Raw genomic sequence first — 21,496 nt, forward strand, 5'->3', positions numbered from 1 at the left:
AAAGAAAATAATGAATCTACATTAGTTGTCATCTTTCTGTTGCACATCATCGATGAAAACATGTCCTGTATTAAAAACAAACTGATACAGGTTATTCATGTTCCATTTTCCTCAGCTCCATTGGGCTATGTTTCCAACTTCAAGGTGTCTTCCTACACCAGTACCTCCATAGATATGGACTGGAGTCCCATAGTTGGAGCCACTGAATACAAACTCTCTTGGAACACAGGTGATATATTTACCCATCTGTTTGATCTGTATTTAGGTGTTTTCACAAGTCAAACAAACTTTCTCTTTATTTAATTTGTCTAAAAAAGTCAATAGGAATGTGGAAGTGACAGAAATATCCCACTCAGTAGGTAATATTGTGTATGTCCCCGCATGCTTGCAGGTGATGGCAGCCCTCAGTCACATTACCTGGACCGCACTGTCCTCACCCATCGTATCGAAGACCTAAACCCACAGTCCATCTACACCATCAGGATCTGTGCCATGTATGGCAACTCAGAGGGACCAGAAATCTCTTTATCTCAGCTCACAGGTACAGGAAGAGATGTCTTACAGTTTATTTGAATTGATCATGATCCATCTTAAGATCTAAATAGGTCTCTGCAGCTGTGCACCCCATTGTTATTAAATGGGAAGGACGGTGAAATTCCGCATCCCGTGTCCGGCCCCTCTTGGTGTCTTTATTTGACTGACAAGTCATATACTTTGGTGTTCCCATTTAACCACAGCTGAAATGTCACTTGCAGTATGTGTCACTGAGTAAAAGGCAGCAAAGCTGCTATCATTTTATCACTGTCACTGTCAAAGCTAGTGTGTTACACCAAGGTTCAATTGCTGAGTTTATTACACTGACAAATGATAGGGTGTGTGAATAAAATCGCAGCGGCTCATTGAGCTCAAAGATTTCGGATTACTTCAAATGTGATAATGTTTTTACCTCATGCTTCATGATTTGGAAATAATAAGGAGGTAAATGTGATGTTTGTTTTGATTATTTTGAACATGGTTATTGATGTTTTTACTCAGCTGCTGTCTCAGACTCACAGCAAATCCAGGCAGTGAGGGAGGTGAAGGTTGTGGACATTGGAGTCAACGCCTTTACTCTGTCCTGGAAAAAAACACAAGGGGCATCTGGGTACAAAATCTCCTGGACCCCCTTCATGGGTAAGAACATAACAGTCAACCATGTGCTTACAGTCTTACACCCTGATACCCACATACTGTGAGACTTACTGACTTATTTAAGCTGGATTTCCAAAAAAAGACATCTCTGGCAAATAACAAAATATTACATTTTATTCGCTGGATATATAAAACATTGCTTGAATAATTGCATCCTTTTACAATCAAAACTAATTGTTATTACCAGTTTGCATAATTAGTAATTATTGGTAACAGCTGAAATATCACCATTTGAACTCCTGTGGCTGATTGCAATAGGGTTTTAACTATAATTGAGCACACAACAGTATTGTTTTACACTCTCATTATATCCACATGTTGGCTTTTCTTATTTCCTGCTCTAGGGGGTGATGAGAAGTCCCATGTGGTATCTGCTTCTTCCACCACTTTCAACATCGACAATCTCCGGGCGAGCGCAGCTTACAAGATCCAGGTATCCTCCATGGTGGGCCGCAGGGAGGGCAGCCCAGTCCTGCTCACTGCACGCACCTGTGAGTCCCGTCTACCTAAACCAGTGAGGAACAGAATGACATGTGTCAGAGATTTCAGGGATTGGTAACAATACCAAACCCAAAATGATAGTATTTATTTGTCAAAAGTATAAACCGCCACAGTTTTCACTCCAACTTTGAGGATTTGTTGAGGGGATAATGGTTGTTGTTTTCAGGGGATATACTGACAAATGGATTGCTTGCAAGTTTCATTATTTATTCTAGACTATGTGTCCACTTACCTGACAACTATCCCTATGAGTTGAAAATATTTGTTGACTGTCCTGACTTTTTCTGTTATTGATGTTTCATTTGTTTTTCTGTTTCAGTGGATCTTCCAAAAGTGAATGGCTTTGCTGCTCTGAACACTACAGACAGCAGCACTGTACTAAACTGGACACATGTGGCTGAGGTCTCTGGATACCTTCTCTCCTGGAGACACATCTCAGGTCAGACAAAGTTTTCCACTTAATTTAGCATCAGGGTTAACCAAAACAGGTTTATTCCGTACTGTCTAAATGTTATTGCATTGTGAATTGAGCCCTGTGATAAGCACTGCTTTGTTTAACAGTTTGTCAATTCGATCGTTTGAATAAATTCCAAGAACTTTATGAATCCCTTTTGTGTATAATTATGTGTTTTGAAGGTTGTTTAGGGTTTAAAGTGGACATTTAGTATGGCACATGTTATTGCAATGTGTATTGAGTCTCCGCATAAGTACTCTTTTGTTAAAAAGGGATATATAAAGAAAAACATTTTCGAAACTAATAGTCCTGCTTTATTATACATGCAGACTTATATAAGCTCACTTTTTTTTTGAGTGGTCTCTATTGTAATAAAAATATGATATTTGTAAGTTATGTTCCTTTTGACTAAAATACATTTAAATAGGGAGGCAATATTCCTATTCCTGGAAACTAAATGAACAGACTTGTTTTTGTCTTCACAGTGTTGGAGACTAAAACAGAGACCCTGAGCCCTGGTTTCAACTCCTATAAGATCAATGACTTGTTGTATGGAAGAACCTATATTTTTACCATCAGACCTTTGTATGGAGAAGTGGAGGGCCCTATAAGCACTGTGTATCAGAAAATATGTAAGACATCATTTCAATGGTCTGCATAATCCATAAACCTCTTTCTGTTTGCTACAATACTGTATTGATTCCACAGGATACACTTACACTAAATGTATGTTTATATTTTTCTCTACTCAGTTAAGTATCAGTTGTTAAAGTTAAATAACACTTTTATGGAACAGAAGAGTATGATCACATTTCTAACAATTATTTTTGATACATTTTTGTATCAGTGATGTTGTCTCTCTGTTCATCTCAGTGGGAGAGGATCCTCCGGCTGTAATAGTCCAGGCTCTGCCAGCCACAGCCCCCCCCCGCATCACGACTGCCTCCATCAGCGACACTACAGTTGCTCGCACTGCCAGCAGGACCACCCGGCACCCCATCGCTGTACCACCGACTAAACCCATTACCCCCAAGAAACCTCCAGGTCAGCCAAGAGTCACTGAGGCCAAATCAGAAGTCCCCCTCCATCATTTAACCACACTCCATGCAGAGACAACAGGTCCACCAAGACCACGTATGCTTTATTCATACATAGATATTGCTTAAGTTGTATATTCGTTAGCAGGACTAAAATGATCAAGTGTGTATACAGTTTGTAAATGTTCACATCGTGTAAGATCTCATCATTTTGTGTTTTATCAGCCTGTGGTAAAGCCAAAGCAGACATAGTATTCTTGGTGGATGAGTCCTCCAGCATCGGCGCTAACAACTTTATCAAGATGAAAGACTTCATTTTCCGGGTGGCTACCTACTTCCCTATCATGGGCCCTCAGGGCACACAGGTTGGTCCCTCAGTAAATACTTCCTTTATTTCAGCTTGTTCTGGCTTCACTATGGTATGAATCTTTGACTGTATGTTTTTGAGTGTTGCAGGTTAATTACAGACTGGATTGCCATGATTTTAAATGATAATAGATGATGCAAGTTAGCAATGTGTTATAGTGAGTCTCTGGTACAAAATAGCACCATTAGCAAGACCATAATATGCAAATGTTTTCATCAAGTGGGTTGAAATACATTTCCGAAAAGATCAACAAGGCACAATGCAACATGGCAAGTAAAGAGTAGAAGCCAAGGAATATGTGCCTGCTTCGTAAGCATGCAAATTATGTTTTTTCTCAATATGTAAAGTAGTATGTGAGAGGAGTTGTGTTTTTTATTTACTTTACACTTACATCTTGAAGTCAGACCTCATTCAATTTAGATTTTGTTATAATGATTTTATGTTTTTTCCTTCAGATAGCTGTGGTTCATTACAGTGATGAGCCTCGAATAGAATTCCGCCTAAATGACTTCAAAGACAGGAACTCTGTGCTCAGGGCGCTCAGAGGGCTACGGTATGGAGGGGGCAACACTAAAACAGGTTAGTGACACTCACACAAATGTGCACACTACTTTACACGCCTGTCATCTGAACGCAGCTTCTTATTCCTATAACTCTATTTCTGTCCTGCGCTTGATGACATGTCACCAGCTGCCATGCTGGTGTTGATGGTCCTGCTTCTATATAGGAGTAGTTATAATGACTGCTGACGTATGTGTTCCAATTAATATTGCAGAGATGAATACTTTAGGTATCAGCAATTAAAAGTGAGGACCAATTTTGTGTCAAACTCTTGTAGAGTTGGGAACCCTGAGAGTTCAATTAACTTAAGAATTACAATTTTATAATTGAATAAAAAAATACGTAAATGTAATTACCTTGTTAATTAGAATTAGTCATTGCTGTTTATGAAAGCTAACAACCTACCTATTGAGCCTTGCTTTTCGATTATTGAAATTTACATAAATAATGGCCCAAATGATTTATTGTATTATAATCATGTTTTAAAAATGTTTTGTTTCTTATCTGGTTTTATTTTATTTTATAGTTTGTACTTTTGGTAGTTATAACACAACTTGTGTATCTGTTTATATTGAGATTTTTTGTCTCAGACATCTGTAATGTTTTATAAAAGATGCTATAAAAAAACAGTGCTGTTCAGACAAGTACAACTAATCTACCAGCACTTATCATAGTAAATATTCTTCCAAAAGTTTCCTAATTTGCTCTTAATACTTTTGTGTACCCTCAGGAAAAGGCATCAGTTACGTCCTGCAGGAACTGTTCCAGGAGTCCTTGGGGATGAGACAGGATGTGGCCCATGTTCTGGTTCTGATTACGGATGGCAGGGCTCAGGATAATGTGGTGCCACCCTCAAGAATTGCACGTGCTCTAGGTAAGTTAACGTGTTGTACATCCTCCATAAATGTGAAGCTAATCATTTTTACTGTAGCAAAAAATTGTAAACCAGTTTGAAATCATAGAAAATGTCATGTTCTTACTTTGTGTCTCTCTAGGTGTCAGTGTCCTGGCAGTTGGAGTTTATAATGCAGACATGGAGGAGCTGAATAAGATAGCAGCTCCCACCAGCTACAAAAATATCTTCTACTCACCGACCTTTGACGACTTCCCCTCCATTGAAAGAGAATTCATCAATATGATGTGTAGTGAGGAACTTCTCTCCGAGTTCAAACTGAATGATGAGGCAAGACATGAAAAAACTAAAATGTTGCCTTTATCATTATTTCAATCAGGAGAGACGTGATGTATGGAATACATATTTATTATCGGTCACATTATATAAATGAAACATAATGATGACAGTTTATAACAAGTGAATGAAATGGTGTTTTGGCGATTAGGCCCAGGTTTTGTAGGATATCAATCGGGAAGGGAAGAACCGTTTCCGATGAACCCCCCTGGGTCTAGACACTGGTGGTGGTGATAAGTGGTTAGGTCCGGTTGGAAGGGAGAAGGTTAAGCTTGGCCCTGAGTTGAAAGCAGGAGGCGAAGGGGTGGAGGAGGGTTGCGCGTTGACACCTGGAAGACAGCTGATAGGAAAGGGGAGAGCATATATAGAGGGATTAACAGGTGCGATAATTAGGCTTGTAAATGGCGGGGAGTGATAGGTTAGCTGAGGAGTGGCGCTCCCTGTCATTTAGTGCAGGGAGCGAGTATTGCCATGACGTGCAATACGGAGTAATAGGTCTTCCTGTCTGAACTTGTGCTAAGCTTCATTTCCATTCTTTCATTGTACGCTTAGTTTTATTCATGCGTGCAATGAAGCCAAACTCTACAATTGGCCAAAATGTGTTTAAGGTGATACTCATTTACTAAAGTGGCACATGTAAAATGAATGAAACATGTGTAGGCAACTTGGTATCACGGCAAGACGTGAACATGTGACGATTTACCATGCTGGGAGACGTGAAGATGTCACAATTTCGTCCCTTCAAACCTGACAATTACACGATATTGTTAACATGGCCCAACCAGTGGAGATATACCCGGAAATGCCAAGCAAATGCTACCCCGACGGTCGGTTGTTATTGTCAATACTCAATATTAATATAATAATGATTTATATTTTAATAGTCACACTCGATTTCGCCGATTTCCTTGTTGCAGCTGCTCGACACCTCTTTTAGCAGAAACAAAGGCTACATTAATGTATTAAATCGATGTTAATCCATGTGTGTGGATGTGGAATTAACGGACGTGACGTTGTGCGATTGCGTTGCCAGGCAACAGCTTCGGTTCATGTTAATTTACAAACTCTTCAACTAGAACCGTAGTTATATTTAAAAACATTTTAGAAGGCCTCACGATATACTTTAATGAACATTTAAATTTAAATGTGAAGGAATGTGTGTATAACAAAATACATCCGTCATTAAGAATACCGGAAATAGACGTAGGCAAGATCCTCAGCTCGGTGATTCGATGGTTTAGCCGCAATGCATGTTGGGAAATGGTGTTAATGCGATGTGAAATCCGAAAACATTTTTTTAAAATAAAATAATACTTTATTCCGAGTTTGCTTGCTTTTCTCTTTGGAGGTCATCACATAACGGCATTGTAATACACGGTTCGGCTGCATTAAATATCACATATCTGCCGTAGTTCTCTATTTATAGAGCCCTGATGAGAAGACTTCTAGACAAACAGGAAGAACTGCCGCCAAAACTGAAAACGTGACGTGGATCATAAATATATCAGCAATTAAACAACATCTTACATTTCTTTTCACACAATACGTCTCCTTGCAGTATCAACACTAATTCGGCTGACTTTTATATTTGATCCAATTGGTAGATAGGCTGTATTTACACCATAACGGTGCACAGCTGATAGAAAGGGACACCTAGTGGTTAAAGCACGTTATTGAATTTCATTATTTTATTATCACAAAAATTAAACCATCAATAGCAAAAACAGAATTAACTGTCATTAGTAAACCACTCAAATAAAAATATCATAAGTGGTTTTGTTTTACATATATTTTAAGGATAATAATAGCAATGTAACACTGTCTATGACACTTATAACACTTATTTGAAAAACATACAGAAAAAATGAATTCACTGCCCTTAATAAAGTATTTAAATATACATTTCAGGTGTGCTGTTTTGTTTAGATAATTAACATCTGGAGCTCTTTTAATGTCCTTTTTGATTATTGTTACACCAGGTCTTGTCAAAACCTTTATTCCATATTCAATATCCATTACTAAACAAAACAACAATTCTACTCCACTACAATTCAGAGGTTAAGCTGGTATTTTTACTCCACTACATTTATTTGAGTTACTTTGCAGATTCTGATTAATGATGTGAAATATAAACAACCCTTAAATCAGGCTTTAGTTACACCTGAGTAAAATTCAGGGAAGGTGATTGTCAAATGATGCCAACAATCAGGCGAGATATTTGATAGTTGGTGCTTCAGAAGACTAAACATTTATCTGCAGATCCCTATAAAGTATATTCATTACTCGTTATTCTCTACTAATAGTTCATTAAAGACTATATAATGGCTATTTTGCACACCCCTTTCAAGATTTCAAGATTTTCTAAGGTTTATTGACACATCATATACACAACTAATTCAATAACGTGCTTTAACCACTAGGGCGACAGAAAGGTATATCCGTAATTTAACAGTAAGCTATTGAAATTCTGAATCCATAGATTTGTCTCCCATCACCCAAAACCCCTGACTATTCTCTCAACTCAGTATTTGCATTCTTATATTCAAAGAAAATCAGTAATATCTTTAAAAACTACAAGTCCTTTTCTATCAGCTGTGCACCGTTATGGTGTAAATATCACCTATCTACCAATTGGATCAAATATGAAAGTCAGCCGAATTCGTGTTGATACTGCAAGGAGACGTTTTGTGTGAAAAGAAATGTAAGATGTTGTTTAATTGCTGATTGCTTATGATCCACGTCAAGTCTTCTCATCAGGGCTCTATAAATAGAGAACTACGGCAGATATGTAATATTTAATGCAGCCGAATCGTGTATTACAATGCCGTTATGTGATGACTTTCAAAGAGAAAAGCAAGCAAACTCGGAATAAAGTATTATTTAAAAAAAAAAAAATCGGATTTCACATCGCATTAACACCATTTCCCAACGTGCATTGCGGCTAAACCATCGAATCACCGAGCTGAGGATCTTGCCTACGTCTGTTTCCGGTATTCTTATGATGGATGTATTTTGTTATACACACATTCCTTCACATTTAAATTTTAAATGTTCATTAAAGTATATCGTGAGGCCTTCTAAAATGTTTTTAAATATAACTACGGTTCTAGTTGAAGAGTTTGTAAATTAACATGAACCGAAGCTGTTGCCTGGCAACGCAATCGCACAACGTCACGTCCGTTAATTCCACATCCACACGCATGGATTAACATCGATTTAATACATTAATGTAGCCTTTGTTTCTGCTAAAAGAGGTGTCGACCAGCTGGGGCAACAAGAAAATCGGCGAAATCGAGTGTGACTATTAAAATATAAATCATTATTAATATTGACAATAACAACCGACCGTCGGGGTAGCATTTGCTTGGCATTTCCGGGTATATCTCCACTGGTTGGGCCATGTTAACAATACCGTGTAACTGTCACGTTTGAAGGGACGAAATCGTGACATCTTCACGTCTCCCAGCATGGTAAATCGTCACATGTTCACGTCTTGCCGTGATACCGGGTTGTGTGTAGGAGAGGTTCTCAACCCCCTCTGGAGTTGGTCATGCATGCATGGTGACAACTTATTACATTAAACCCATGTAATCAGTTTTTTAATTGACTCACAACAGACTCTGTAGAAACACTTTAATGGTCTTGACTTCATCTTGATGTAAGAGCTTTGGATGATGTTACGCAGCCATCCCTACCAATTCATTCTATATTATGTCGATTTCGTCATGAAATATTTGACCAATCAGTAATAAATTCCTATTTCCTTGTGTCTGTTTTCAGTCTGCTCAGTTGGACACCCCGACTGAAGACCCAGAGGAGCTGCTTAAGCCTCAGGGTCCCTGTTCCTCCCAGTGTATGAAGGTTGGTCCTCACTTTCAAAATCAATGTTATAATCATTATCATACTCAATCAAATGTTTGAGAGGGTACAAATAACAACAAGAAAATATAAATACACGTAGATATTGGTATTGCATTTGGTTAAAAAACTATTAAACAGCAGAACAATCTGATTTTATTTAATTTGCAATCTGGTTTTATATTTACTGATAGGTGCACATTTGATCTGAGCTTCTCGTGTTAACAATGGATGATAAATGACCTCTTCTCATGATTGAACTATTGATCATATCATTTTTTTTGTTATCCAGGGCCAGAAAGGTGAACGGGTGAGTAAAAATGTGTTTACCTTTAAATTGATTTAGAAAGGCTCGCAAAGTAAGTGTTATTTATTTTCCTTCTCTCATTCTTTCAGGGAGATGGTTCTGGTGTCGGAGGTCTGGTATGTATTATCAAGTTTTCTTTTCTACTTTGTGGTATCTGTTGAGTGATAATACTTTGCTGCACCTTGGACGTTTAAATTCTCTATCCATTGTACCCTCTGTCCTAATATACCCGTATTGCTTTTTATTTAATCTATTTTCTTGATTATTAACCTTGAGAATAACTTGTAGTCTTTGTGTTGTTGTGTAGAGATTTAGGCAAAGCCCGGGACAGTTTGATCCTTTCACTTCTACCAAAGGAGAGATGGGAGAGAGGGTAAGAATCAACTTAGACACACAAATATGTGTGCTGCTCCTCTAGCTTGGAACACTATGCATTTTTTTTTTTAAACTGAGCATTTTGGTTCCCTTGCATCATGTTAAAGCTCGGATAGATGAAATGTTATTAGATATCTGTCATTGTGAATAGGTTGCTAATGTATACCCCTGTAATTATGTTGTATTGAAGTCCTTTTTGTTTTCTGTTGTTTTTATGTGTAACCAATGTGCTGCAGGTCTCCCTTGAAAAAGAGATCGTTGATCTCAATGGGATTTTCACCTGGTTAAATAAAGCTACAAACAACAAAATACACAACAATACACTCTACCATAATTCTCATCATTTATTGTCAAATCCCATCTGCTGTCTTGTTGCTTTGTCTATTATACATTTTATTATGTATGAAGCATGAATGTATGTCAACAATATTAAAATATGGTTTAAATTACTCTTTCATTTTGACTGCATCCTTTCTTATAACCCTGCTATGAAAACTTGAATTTGACAGGGGCTTTCAGGAACAGATGGTATACCTGGGTTGCCAGGACGACCAGGGAGAACTGGACCACCCGGTTCTGCCGGCCAACGGGTAACCTAATTCAGAAAAATAAAAAAAACAATTTTAAAATCTATTTTATTTATCTCAATGGCAGTCTGAAAATTATATTTTTCCTTTTTTCAGGGAGCTCAAGGGATATCAGGTGATCTGGTAAGACCGATATGAAAAAAACATTTATGAGACGAAATCTTATGTCTGCTGGCTAAAAATCCGATCATACAACTTTGATGTCCTGCCTTTGGATGGAGACCTGGAACTTAACTTAAAGGGGACCTATCATGCTAAATGCACTTTTGTACATCTTTTACACATGAATATGTGTCCCCGGTGTGTCAGGGAACTCACCAAGTGTCAGAAAACACAACCCTCTCTCTTTTCCTCCATACCCAAATCTCTAAAATCGGGGCTGCAACGGAGCTGATTATTATTTTGAATTTTTCTGACGTCAGAAAAGGGGTGCTCCGCCTATATGGGCAACCCTCCACCTATCAGGGGAATGAGAGACCGCTCAAAAGCGCTGGAGACGCTGTAGTACATATGCCAGGCCTGTAAGTGGTGCTGTAGTCTGCCACAAAAGCAGAATCAGCCCTTGCAAAAACAGGGCTGGAAAAGAGCAAATAGAGCGAAATGAGGCATGGCTAAAATGCATGATCTGTTTGGTATTTTGAAAAAAAAACTTCACAGACATGTTTTATATAGGTATGGCCCTAAAAATATATGTTTCAAATATAGCATGATAGGTCCACTTTAATTTAACAGCAGATTTATGAATATGCTATACAAATGATTTGATTTCTATTAAAACGGGTGAAAAATGGGGGTGACGTGCACAAGAGAATGTGATTACTTGACATTGGTATCAGAGAATCTCGGAACCACCGGGACACCTCACCCTTAAACATTTCAATGTTCTACATACAAAATAATGAACTGTTCAATATTATTTGTATGAATGTCCAATGATCACTTTCTCGTGTTTCTTTCCATAACAGGGTCTACCTGGAACCACTGGTCCAAAGGGACAGAGAGGAGAGAGAGTAAGTCTAACATCTGCATTTGATTTAGACTGATTGCTTTCTGCTGAGACTTGAGATCATGATACAGTCGTCTGCTGGATGTATAAACTTGTGCAAAATGATTCAGGTGCTTCAACAACAACACAGGATGGAACTGATTGGTTGCTTATCCCCTTTTTGTGTGTTTCTATTAGGGAGAGCCCGGTTATGTCATCGCAGGCGCAGACTCAAATTACGTTCCTGGAAGGAAAGGAGAGCCAGGATCTTCGGTGAGTGCTCAAAAAACCATGTTTTGGAGTTTTACCACAGTGAAGTTAAGGGGAACTTAAATATTATTCACTGCATATCGTAGGGTCCCCAGGGGTCTTCTGGTATACCAGGGATCAATGGATCTCCAGGCCGTCCTGGCCAGCCCGGACCAACGGGGTCACCAGGAATATCTGTCAAGGTAATGTGGATCAGCTTCAAAATTCAAAGTAAAAATAAAATCTGCACAATGTGCAAACTGTGAACACTACCACAATATAACCTGTATCTTCATCATGATGATTCCAAAATATTTTAAGTATCATATTACATCTTGTAATGTCAGACCCACCTACAGTGTTCATTACCTTACATAACATTACATTTAGTTTAGCTGATGCTTTTATCCAAAGTGATTTACAATAACTGCATTCAACCGTGAAAATAACAACTCAATAAAGTTGGAATTCTGCAGGTGCATTAGCTATCAATACTCTGTATAGAGTGTCACAAAATGTCTAATCGCAGTTGCTGTCCGCTCTTTGTAGGGAGATTCTGGTGAGCCGGGAGAGAAAGTAAGTATGATGCTGTTATTCATCCCTGTACTATCCTTATTAAAAGGTTGCACTAGAATACTTAAATAACAGCATTCATTTCATGAATCATAAACATCACCCACATTTACATATTTACTGCCTCAGAATCAGATGTTACCAGGTATGAAAAGTTATTTGTTTAATTTCCATCTGATAACACTTCCATTATTTTCGAAAGGGTTTACGTGGGAAACAGGGAGTGAAAGGAGACAAAGGAGAGTTGGGAAGAGATGTAAGTGTGTTGTTGATAAAATTATTAGAAGTGGTATAAGACATTGCATATCTACATTTTAAGATCATTCTGAATTTCCTTCTGAAAATATTTTCTCTCTCTGTTTCTCGCTCGCCGTCGCTAACACACACAATCTGATGACACACACACACACACATTCAAACTGCTGTAGGGTATTGCAGGTTTGCCAGGTCCCATTGGCATTGATGGGGTGCCAGGATTGTCAGGTCAGAAAGGGGAGAAGGTAAACGTTTGCTTGATAAAGGAAATTACACATTTTCAACCAGTCTACTAAAAAAATATGATAAGGCGACTGAGTAACTAGCTTTATAAATATTCATTTTTTTCCAGGGTGTAGAAGGAATTGGCATACAAGGTATTCAGGGTCCTCTGGGAGAGAAGGGAGAGAAGGTAAAGAATATATAATTTGTCATGGTTATGAAATTAAAAGGTTTCTGTTCAGTGTCCACAGCCTCAATATGAAATCCCTATTGTTTTACAGGGAAATATTGGCTTTACTGGACCAGTTGGTCCAAAGGTAACAAACATGAAAGAAACATTTGAACCCTCAGAATTTGAAATGTTTAAATTAAAATAAAACATTTGTAATTTGTGAATTACTTTAAAGGGTGATCTTGGCGAGCAGGGCATCCAAGGAATCATCGGACCTCGGGTTTGCATTTCATCATTATCTCCTGTTGCATAATATGCATTGAGTTTCTGCATGTTTTACCTTCAAATTCATAGAAATCCAGTCTAATTAGATAAAAACCTGTTTAATTGAGGGTGATTATTTGAAAGGATCTATGCTGAAAGAATTCAGAGGCAGTTATTTATTTGTACCTACAGGGAAAGAAGGGGTTCAAAGGGGAGCAAGGTGACAAGGTGAGTTCATCCCACACACATGGGCGCTCTTTCTTCATTAAGCTGAAAATAATCACTTTATAATTAACATTCTCAATTTAACTCAGCCAGGACTTTATAATTGTCTAATTAAAATGTACGTCATACCAAAATAATGATGTTTGCACGTGAACGTGTGCATGCATGTGCGTGCAGTTTTCAATGTAAAGTACATGTTTTTTGTATCTTTTAGGGAGAACGAGGCGAGATAGGACCAATAGGACCAAAAGGAACCTCAGTAAGTGAAGATTAAATCTTGAAAATACAGAAATATACAAATCTTGTTGAAGCTTGAGGTTGCATATTGTATTAATACAGAATATTAAAAATAAATACTTATATATTTAGATACTGCCTGCACTGGAACGTGACATCATTTCCCACTAAACCACTATAATCTACTGGTCAAAATCGACTTTAATTTAACTGTACATTTATTCAGGACCAACTGGGACCGAATGATTAGAAATGCCAGCAATACCCTATTTGATACGTTATTTCTCCATACAAAGATTTGGATGATGATATAAATCAGCAAATGAGGAAGCAATTTTGTTCTGCATTTTTTAAGATTTGCCCTATCAGAGATGGTTATGATTACATTCGATCATGTGCCAAATGTTCAACCCTCAGTGAGTATCATTATCAAATGGGCCAAATTGTCCTGCACCGTTGGTTTTTAATTTTAGGCAGCGTAGTCCTTTTCGAAGCGACAATCACAAAAACATGACGTCATGAGGTCCATTATCCTATCTTCAGTTGTGTTTTTTTTACACAAAAAGTTTAGCTAAGAAAAAAACAGCAGCTAAGAAAGTGTTAACAGATGATAGCAGGGAGTGATGGTTAATGTTTAAAGGGTATTTTAGTTTTATAAATGCTAAAAATAATTAGAGAATAACAAATATTTGTATTTCAGGGACTGACAGGGCCTTTGGGGTTAAAAGGAGATGAGGGTCCGAGAGGAGTCCCTGGAGATCCTGCCAAGGGTGTAAGAACAATATTTAACTCATTTAAACTTTAGAAAAAGAAGCATTTAATAATCACACACTTTATTTTGCAAACAGATAATTGGCCCAACTGGAAAAAAGGGTGCAAGGGTAAGTAACCAACTTCATTCATTCAGTAAAATGCTTTTCTGTGGCAGCATGCATCGCTTTGTTTCTATATTTGTACACACCTCTATATATTTTCAATTCAATAATATTTGTGCTGGATGAGCTGTGTATATTTAAATGTTTGCCTCCACCTACTGAGCTTTCGCTCCACCAATACAATTCCACTTGGCTTCATGAAATATGTGCATAATAAAAGGTTATTATTAAAAGTCTAAGAAAGAGAAGAGTCTTACTCCCTGGAACGTTTTTTTTTTTTTCAACATATTTAAACTGGCAGCATGATCAAACCTTGGTGAATTTGCCACAGTCATAAATGTATGTCAAAACATAGTATTTATAACTGGTTTAAAATAAGTTATTCAGCCAGAGGGAAGTGATTCTCTTAATGTTTTATTCTGTCGGGACATTGTTAATTAATTGGTCGGGGTATTCTTGCACACTCAGACTCAGTCGTCTGGGTCTGCTTATCAAACACAATTAAGATTTTCTCTCATTAGCTTTTGAAGTGGGAATGAACGCTCCACTGAATGGGACCTCTTTAATGTCGGTCCACAGGGTGCCATTTAAAGTGAAGAGCTTTGTTTTGAAACTGATGATTGGCCTGGTGACGAGAATCACATTGATTGACGTTTCTTGTATGTGTGTTCATATCTTCTGCTTTGTGTCAGGGAGACATCGGTCCAGTCGGCCCTACAGGCCCCCAGGGAATAAAGGGTGAACAAGGCACCAAAGGGGATAAGGTTAATAATGAAAAATACTCAGCATCATGCTTTCATTTTTTATTTCTGTATTTTGTAATTTGTCTTATTCACTGATACTAGGACAGACTAATAGTTGTTTAGTAAACTACATTCATAGGTATGATTTGTTTTGATGTGTTCAGGGCAGTCCTGGTTTTGGGATTCCAGGACAGCGGGGACCCAAGGGAGAAAATGGAGAGAGGGTGAGTCACCTGATAAGTTAAATGACTTATTCAACATTTACACATTGTTATCATAATACTGAAACAGAAAACAGATGTTTATTGCTATTATATTTATGTGTTTATCAATTACAGGGAAATGTTGGTTTGTCTGGAAAACCAGGACAAAAAGTAAGTGAACCCTGACTACCTGCTTAGAGCTCTTATTCAAATGTGTATATTAACAATGACACAAATGACTATGTGTGAGGTGAAAACGGTCACTAGTAATGAAATACACAGATAATTATTGCCCTACTTTGCAGGAACCCTAAAGCTTACAAGTTTAAAAGTATTTTAGCTTTTTAAGATTTAGCTGTTTTAGTTCACTTCACTAGTTGCATCAACCTTGTTTACAGTCACAGCAGCTGTTTTCAACCAAAATATGGTGGTTGGAGGAGACCAAAACATAAATAGGGGTTTAAATTAGACTTGTAATAGTCAAATGTCCGGAAACATGACTCCAAATGATGATCCATGGTTGCTTTCGAATTGTCAGTTTAGCTTAGGAACCTTCCTAACGGAGTGAAATGATGCGGAAGTACCTCAGTGGCAGTCATGATAAGAGCTTTTCGAATTCTCTAGTCTAGATGATAGGAAAGGAGCTTTGAAACTTCTTTTATAGCCCCCTTTAGCTTAGGAAACACTGGACCTTCCTTTACGAAAGGAAAGGAGAAAATGCTGTCCCACAATACCTTGCGGCCGCAACTTTTACCGTGACACAACATTCGGCCGTTCACGCAAACAACCGATCGTGACCAAGAAATGCGTATCATGAAATAACTAAAGTTGAAAAGTAGCTAGGTGCGCTTACAGCAGTCCTCTGTACAGAGATCTGTAGTCTCCCCACAGCAGACACACATTGATAACAACCGCTTGCGCATTACAAATACATCGATAGTGTAAGTGCCGTCGGATTCTCTTGAAGCCCGGTCGTCTTTTCCTAAGTCCTTTTGAATTCTCCTAACCACTATTCCTTAAGCGCCTGACGTTTCACACAGAGGTCAAGGAAGAGTCGATAGACAAAGACGATAGGAGCTGATTTTTTGACAATTCCACCGCAACCCATGTCTGCTCAAGAGATGTAAATGCTGTTTTCGACTAAAGGCGCCCCCTAGTGGCTAAAAAAATGCCGGTCTTTAATTCGTTTTATATAATGAATGTTGTGTGTTCTGGTAAAAGTCCATTGCAACTATAAAAAAAACCGAAACCTACTTAATTGTTTACTGAAGTTGTTAATGTGTCTAAAACAGAAGTCATGTGTTTGTCCAGGGGCATGATGGCTTTAAAGGTGACAAAGGGACTATCGGGTTATCCGGCAAACCTGGAGTACCAGGATTAAGAGGTAAAGATGTAAGTAAATCCTGAGTGGCTGTTACAGCATTGATACAGCACAATTCACATTTATTTTACAATCATTTACTTAAAAGGAGACAGCTCAGTATGTTACTTGAAACATAAAACATACAGAATGCGACAAAAGTCCAAACGTATATGTATGTTTTTGCATGGTAATATTGGTGACAATTACTGTTGACTTTGTGTCTAGGGTACACCTGGAAATAAAGGAGACGAAGGCTCTAAGGTACAGTCATGTTTACTTGGTGCTTTGGTTTGTTTTGATGTAGCTGTTTCTCAGGAGTATATGTACTACATATAACAGCTTTAAATAATTACATTGCTTTGACTTCACAGGGTGAACTAGGACCACATGGAGAGCCTGGTGACAGAGGAATTAGGGTATTTATATTGTGTTTTCTAACATTAAAGGCAGAAATATACTAAAAGATGAAAACGTGTAGATCGGCCAATCAATATACCGACATTGTCACTTAATCAGTACATTTGTTATGTAATATTTTAATAAGATTTGCTGTTTTATATTGCCTTTCCATTTCTCTTAATTTTCAACCCCATTTTCAGAGCTCTTATGCTGAAGTGTGCCAATTATTATTGTATCTAGTTATATATAGTTAAAGTGGGCTCAAAAATATGTAAGCTCCAAATGTCTGCCAGAACTCCTGCTGAGCAAACATCACATTGCAGCAATTTTACACACATTTGCTCACAGTATGTCATTTGACATGTTTATATGCTCTTTTTAATTCCTCTGTTAATGTTGTTCAGGGTCCACTTGGATTACCAGGACGACCAGGTGACCCCGGTGAAAAAGGAAATTCTGGAACTCCTGGCCTGTTTGTAAGTTCATTCTTTCCATTCATGCACTCGACTCCAACACATTGTATGTGGTAGGCTAAGGGGCGGTACATCTCTAAGCAGTTGACCAATCACAACAGAGCCAGCCAGCTAACCATTCAGAGCAGACTGGGCTCTGGTTTCAGACAGAGGGTGAAAAGAGGTGCTGCAGCACAGGCAGTAGGAGAAAAATAAAGAGCTTTTTGAACATTAAAGAATGGAGACATGTCACAGTAGAGACATTACATACTAATATGAACCTAAACATGTCATGAGATTAATAGGGCCCCTTAAAATTGTTGAAGTTATGTCTCTTCTGAACAAAACCTTAATGATCAGTTTTTTTTGTAGAAAGAATTTCAACATAAATCAATGTAACAATTGAGCTTAAACGCCTTAAATGCCTTATGATAACCATTGATTTCCTTTTTTGTTGAAAGGGTGCTGATGGAAAAAAAGGCGATAAAGGAGATCAGGTTTGTTTGTATTCACCATCTCACTCTCTCTTTCTCTATTGTTTCTCCTTGTTGACGCCTTCTGGTTATTCTTCTGTGTCAGTCACTGTCCCTTTGTGACTTCATGATTTGTATTGTGATATGTTAACTAATTACGTTTAGCTTTTTGTGTGTGCCACCCTTCAGTGCACCTACTATTTCCTCTTTGTGTTGCCAATATGGATTGTGTTTAGCAGTGTGACATGTTAGATTTGTAACTGTGTTTTATTGTGCTCTTCTTTTGATTGTGCTGCCGTTGTCCCACAAAGGGAAAACCTGGACCTCCGGGAGCACAAGTAAACAAACCTCTATTATGTTTTTTGACAGCTTCTTATCAGTTCAGTCATGTTTGACAAAGGCATTGGTGGTAACAAAGCTTATAAAGAACAATAAAACGTCACCCCCTCATAGGACAATAAATGTCTATGACTTTATCCGCTGAAATTGTCCATCAATTACCAAGTTAACTTTTGATTTCTGATTTTGTCCAGATTGTTGGAGACAACAACGTAATGACCAGAGTGATTAAGGTAATTTATAGAATAGCATGCCTTATATTATCCAGTTAACTTGTTTGTTTTTTCATGAGTGAATTGAAGCTTCCCTGCTCTCTTCTTTTCTAATCTTCAGGGTGAACCAGGAAATCCTGGTCAGCCTGGGTTGAGAGGTGAAACAGGTCTGCCTGGACCAAGCGTGAGTATTTTATCACACGTCATATTTCATTTTCAAGTTCAGACGCATGCTGATTAAAATGCACATCGATTGACAGCGCAATCATTCAAATCAGAGCTGAATCTATCAGTCTATTAACTGATAAGCTAGTTGTCAGAAAGTTAATCTGCAAACATTGACATATAATTAAATGTATTTGTTGTATTTGGTAGGAGAAAATAATAATCAAGCTTTCTTGAATGTTTATTTGAATATTTGTTCTCTCTTCTCAGGGTCCAGAGGGGAAACCTGGATTACCAGGACCATCAGTGGTATGTGTGTGCAGCATTTAAATCACATGTATTGTGTGACTGTTTGTTTCTGTGGGGATGTGTATGTGTTAAAATCATGAACTGTTTGCTTTGCAGGGTGGTTCTGGAAGAGGTGGACTTGATGGTTTTCCAGGAAAACCAGGAGATAAGGTTGTACAAACTTTATTACAGTTCTACTTGTATTATTATACAGTTTGAGTTTACTCATAAGATGTTTCATATGTAACTGCAGGGTGACAAGGGATCAAAAGGGGTGCCTAGTCTGGTGAGTGCTCCAATATTGTTTTTGTAATTTTATACTGTTCACACATGGTAGACTTCCCATAAGGGAGATGATTTGCTTGAATGTTTTTATGTGTGCATGTGAACAGAAAGGTGACCAGGGACGGATTGGGATTGGTGGAATACCTGGTTTACCGGGAACTCCAGTGAGTATCAGACTGAATCATGGTGCCTGTGGCTGAAACATGAATAGGATATCCATCCTTAACATGCCTCTAATGGTTATATGAAAGCCAAGATTTCATATTACATTGATGTTTCAGGTGTTAAATTAAATTAGTATGATTATGATAATCAACCTGAAAGATATCTCCAGATATTGTAATTTTCTTAATTTCTTCTTCTCTACAGGGCAGACCTGGCATTGATGGGAAGAGGGGCCTGCCAGGAAAAGATGTAAGGACCATAATTGTCCAACAATTACTACGCTATGCATTATGATACCCACCGTTTTTCTTTTATGCTTAACCACTGAGCTATCAGGCCTATTTTCAGATATTTTAAATGTGTACCTATTTATATTTGAATTATTAAAACTGAAAATGTATTTTAATTTCACAGGGAGAAAGAGCAGAAAAGGGAGATGACGGCAAAAAGGTCCTTTTATTTTACTGCAACCAATTGAAACAATTATGTTTATTAGCTATTTTTTTGAAAACGTGTGTTAACTTTCCTCTCATTCCAGGGGGACAAGGGAGACAGCGGGGGCAATGTAAGTGGTTTTGAGATAAACAAATATACATTTTGTGAGAAAACTGAGTAACTTCAAGGCGTTTTTCTTCTTTCACAGGGTAAAGATGGTAGTAAGGGGGAACCAGGGCCTCCAGGTTTGCCGGGTAGGCAGGTGCTTGTCACATCAGAGGTAGAAATTACTACTTGCAATTTAAATAATTAATAAGCAGGGAAGCTAAAAACCCTAGCAACCTAAACTTTACTGATTGTAACATTAACATTTAACATTGTTCCCAGGGTGCCACCAATGATGAAATCCGAGAAGCATTTCCGATCCCAATGGGTCCTCCAGGAGCTACTGTGAGTTTGATACCTACACTGAACACACTTCAGGATATGTATAGCTTATGAATAATGGCACATTAATTTAGCTATTGCATGGCATGCTTTATCTCTGGCCTCCACGGCATCTGAGTCATCATTTGGCGATGACTGTAGTGCTTTTATTGTGGATTGCAATGAGTCGTGCCCCTATCTGCGAGCAGATATGGCAAGCTTGATGTCATGCATTAGTAGATGCATGTTCCAATGTGTTGCTCCTCTGTGTCTGTGTGTTTAGGGTTCACCAGGAATTAAGGTAAGATGGTCATGCGCTTCATACTGAAACAAAAAAAAAGGAATGTTGGTTGTGTAGCTTATTTGTGTCTTTTGCAGGGTGATAAAGGAGAAACAGGGCTGAAAGGAGAGAAGGTAGTATTTGATTGTTATCCCTCAAAAACATGCAATTAGAGATAAACTACAAATACTATATGCTTTACTGTCTTTCACACTAATGTCTCTGTAGGGCGTTGCTGGAGCTCCTGGAAAATCAATAGAGATGAAGGTGAATACAGGCAGTAGTGATTCCTCCTCTTGGATAAATGTTCTCTTTTTTGCACTTTGAATAATATGTTTTTTCTCTTCTTTAGGAAATTGAAGTGATGTTTGAAGACTATGGCATAAGGGTGAGCTCTGAGAAGGACAACCTCCACATTTTAAGGTTGAGAGAATTTGTAACAGAACACCAGTTTGACCTTCTCAACTATGTTTCTATTTCCTCAGCTGCCTTTGTTGAAGGCTTTAATTGACAGGCTGTTGCAGGATGGAATAGAGGAGCTGCTTCGTGTGCTTGGCACCTCCCAGAAAACAAATGAAAACACAAAAACTCACACCTCCAACATCATCACTGAATACACAGTACGTATACTCAGGGGGAAAAGTGTGTGAGGGGTCTTTAAAAAGTTGAATTCCATGTTGCGCCTTTGGTCAATGTTTGCAGAACAGCAGTTAACAGATGCTTGCTGTTGGAATATTGATTATTTCCCCCTCAACTCCCATGCATTATTTAAACCAATTCATGG

General features: G+C 38.1%; 1 protein-coding gene across 1 annotated transcript in view; it reads left to right on the forward strand.

Moving 5' to 3' along the window:
* col7a1l (collagen type VII alpha 1-like) overlaps positions 1 to 21,496 on the forward strand; it is a 79,244-nt gene that overhangs the window by 35,656 nt on the left and 22,092 nt on the right. Inside the window, exons 15-69 of the mRNA XM_034218866.1 lie at positions 116 to 229; positions 392 to 541; positions 1,036 to 1,173; positions 1,536 to 1,682; positions 2,012 to 2,131; positions 2,632 to 2,778; positions 3,020 to 3,280; positions 3,409 to 3,548; positions 4,006 to 4,129; positions 4,842 to 4,985; positions 5,107 to 5,294; positions 9,081 to 9,161; positions 9,451 to 9,468; positions 9,555 to 9,581; positions 9,773 to 9,838; positions 10,350 to 10,430; positions 10,524 to 10,550; positions 11,393 to 11,437; positions 11,611 to 11,685; positions 11,769 to 11,864; positions 12,211 to 12,237; positions 12,437 to 12,490; positions 12,663 to 12,734; positions 12,842 to 12,901; positions 12,993 to 13,028; positions 13,119 to 13,163; positions 13,340 to 13,375; positions 13,587 to 13,631; positions 14,310 to 14,381; positions 14,458 to 14,490; positions 15,177 to 15,248; positions 15,392 to 15,451; positions 15,566 to 15,601; positions 16,742 to 16,822; positions 17,019 to 17,054; positions 17,165 to 17,209; positions 17,597 to 17,668; positions 18,106 to 18,141; positions 18,429 to 18,455; positions 18,651 to 18,689; positions 18,790 to 18,852; positions 19,104 to 19,142; positions 19,239 to 19,292; positions 19,375 to 19,407; positions 19,514 to 19,570; positions 19,776 to 19,820; positions 19,986 to 20,021; positions 20,110 to 20,136; positions 20,215 to 20,286; positions 20,394 to 20,456; positions 20,716 to 20,733; positions 20,811 to 20,846; positions 20,941 to 20,979; positions 21,065 to 21,100; positions 21,198 to 21,332. Coding sequence (XP_034074757.1) covers positions 116 to 229; positions 392 to 541; positions 1,036 to 1,173; positions 1,536 to 1,682; positions 2,012 to 2,131; positions 2,632 to 2,778; positions 3,020 to 3,280; positions 3,409 to 3,548; positions 4,006 to 4,129; positions 4,842 to 4,985; positions 5,107 to 5,294; positions 9,081 to 9,161; positions 9,451 to 9,468; positions 9,555 to 9,581; positions 9,773 to 9,838; positions 10,350 to 10,430; positions 10,524 to 10,550; positions 11,393 to 11,437; positions 11,611 to 11,685; positions 11,769 to 11,864; positions 12,211 to 12,237; positions 12,437 to 12,490; positions 12,663 to 12,734; positions 12,842 to 12,901; positions 12,993 to 13,028; positions 13,119 to 13,163; positions 13,340 to 13,375; positions 13,587 to 13,631; positions 14,310 to 14,381; positions 14,458 to 14,490; positions 15,177 to 15,248; positions 15,392 to 15,451; positions 15,566 to 15,601; positions 16,742 to 16,822; positions 17,019 to 17,054; positions 17,165 to 17,209; positions 17,597 to 17,668; positions 18,106 to 18,141; positions 18,429 to 18,455; positions 18,651 to 18,689; positions 18,790 to 18,852; positions 19,104 to 19,142; positions 19,239 to 19,292; positions 19,375 to 19,407; positions 19,514 to 19,570; positions 19,776 to 19,820; positions 19,986 to 20,021; positions 20,110 to 20,136; positions 20,215 to 20,286; positions 20,394 to 20,456; positions 20,716 to 20,733; positions 20,811 to 20,846; positions 20,941 to 20,979; positions 21,065 to 21,100; positions 21,198 to 21,332 — 3,926 coding nt within the window. The remainder of the gene's footprint in view (positions 1 to 115; positions 230 to 391; positions 542 to 1,035; positions 1,174 to 1,535; positions 1,683 to 2,011; positions 2,132 to 2,631; positions 2,779 to 3,019; positions 3,281 to 3,408; positions 3,549 to 4,005; positions 4,130 to 4,841; positions 4,986 to 5,106; positions 5,295 to 9,080; positions 9,162 to 9,450; positions 9,469 to 9,554; positions 9,582 to 9,772; positions 9,839 to 10,349; positions 10,431 to 10,523; positions 10,551 to 11,392; positions 11,438 to 11,610; positions 11,686 to 11,768; positions 11,865 to 12,210; positions 12,238 to 12,436; positions 12,491 to 12,662; positions 12,735 to 12,841; positions 12,902 to 12,992; positions 13,029 to 13,118; positions 13,164 to 13,339; positions 13,376 to 13,586; positions 13,632 to 14,309; positions 14,382 to 14,457; positions 14,491 to 15,176; positions 15,249 to 15,391; positions 15,452 to 15,565; positions 15,602 to 16,741; positions 16,823 to 17,018; positions 17,055 to 17,164; positions 17,210 to 17,596; positions 17,669 to 18,105; positions 18,142 to 18,428; positions 18,456 to 18,650; positions 18,690 to 18,789; positions 18,853 to 19,103; positions 19,143 to 19,238; positions 19,293 to 19,374; positions 19,408 to 19,513; positions 19,571 to 19,775; positions 19,821 to 19,985; positions 20,022 to 20,109; positions 20,137 to 20,214; positions 20,287 to 20,393; positions 20,457 to 20,715; positions 20,734 to 20,810; positions 20,847 to 20,940; positions 20,980 to 21,064; positions 21,101 to 21,197; positions 21,333 to 21,496) is intronic.

Source organism: Gymnodraco acuticeps, unplaced genomic scaffold (genome assembly GCF_902827175.1).
Source record: "Gymnodraco acuticeps unplaced genomic scaffold, fGymAcu1.1, whole genome shotgun sequence".
Taxonomy (NCBI): domain Eukaryota; kingdom Metazoa; phylum Chordata; class Actinopteri; order Perciformes; family Bathydraconidae; genus Gymnodraco; species Gymnodraco acuticeps.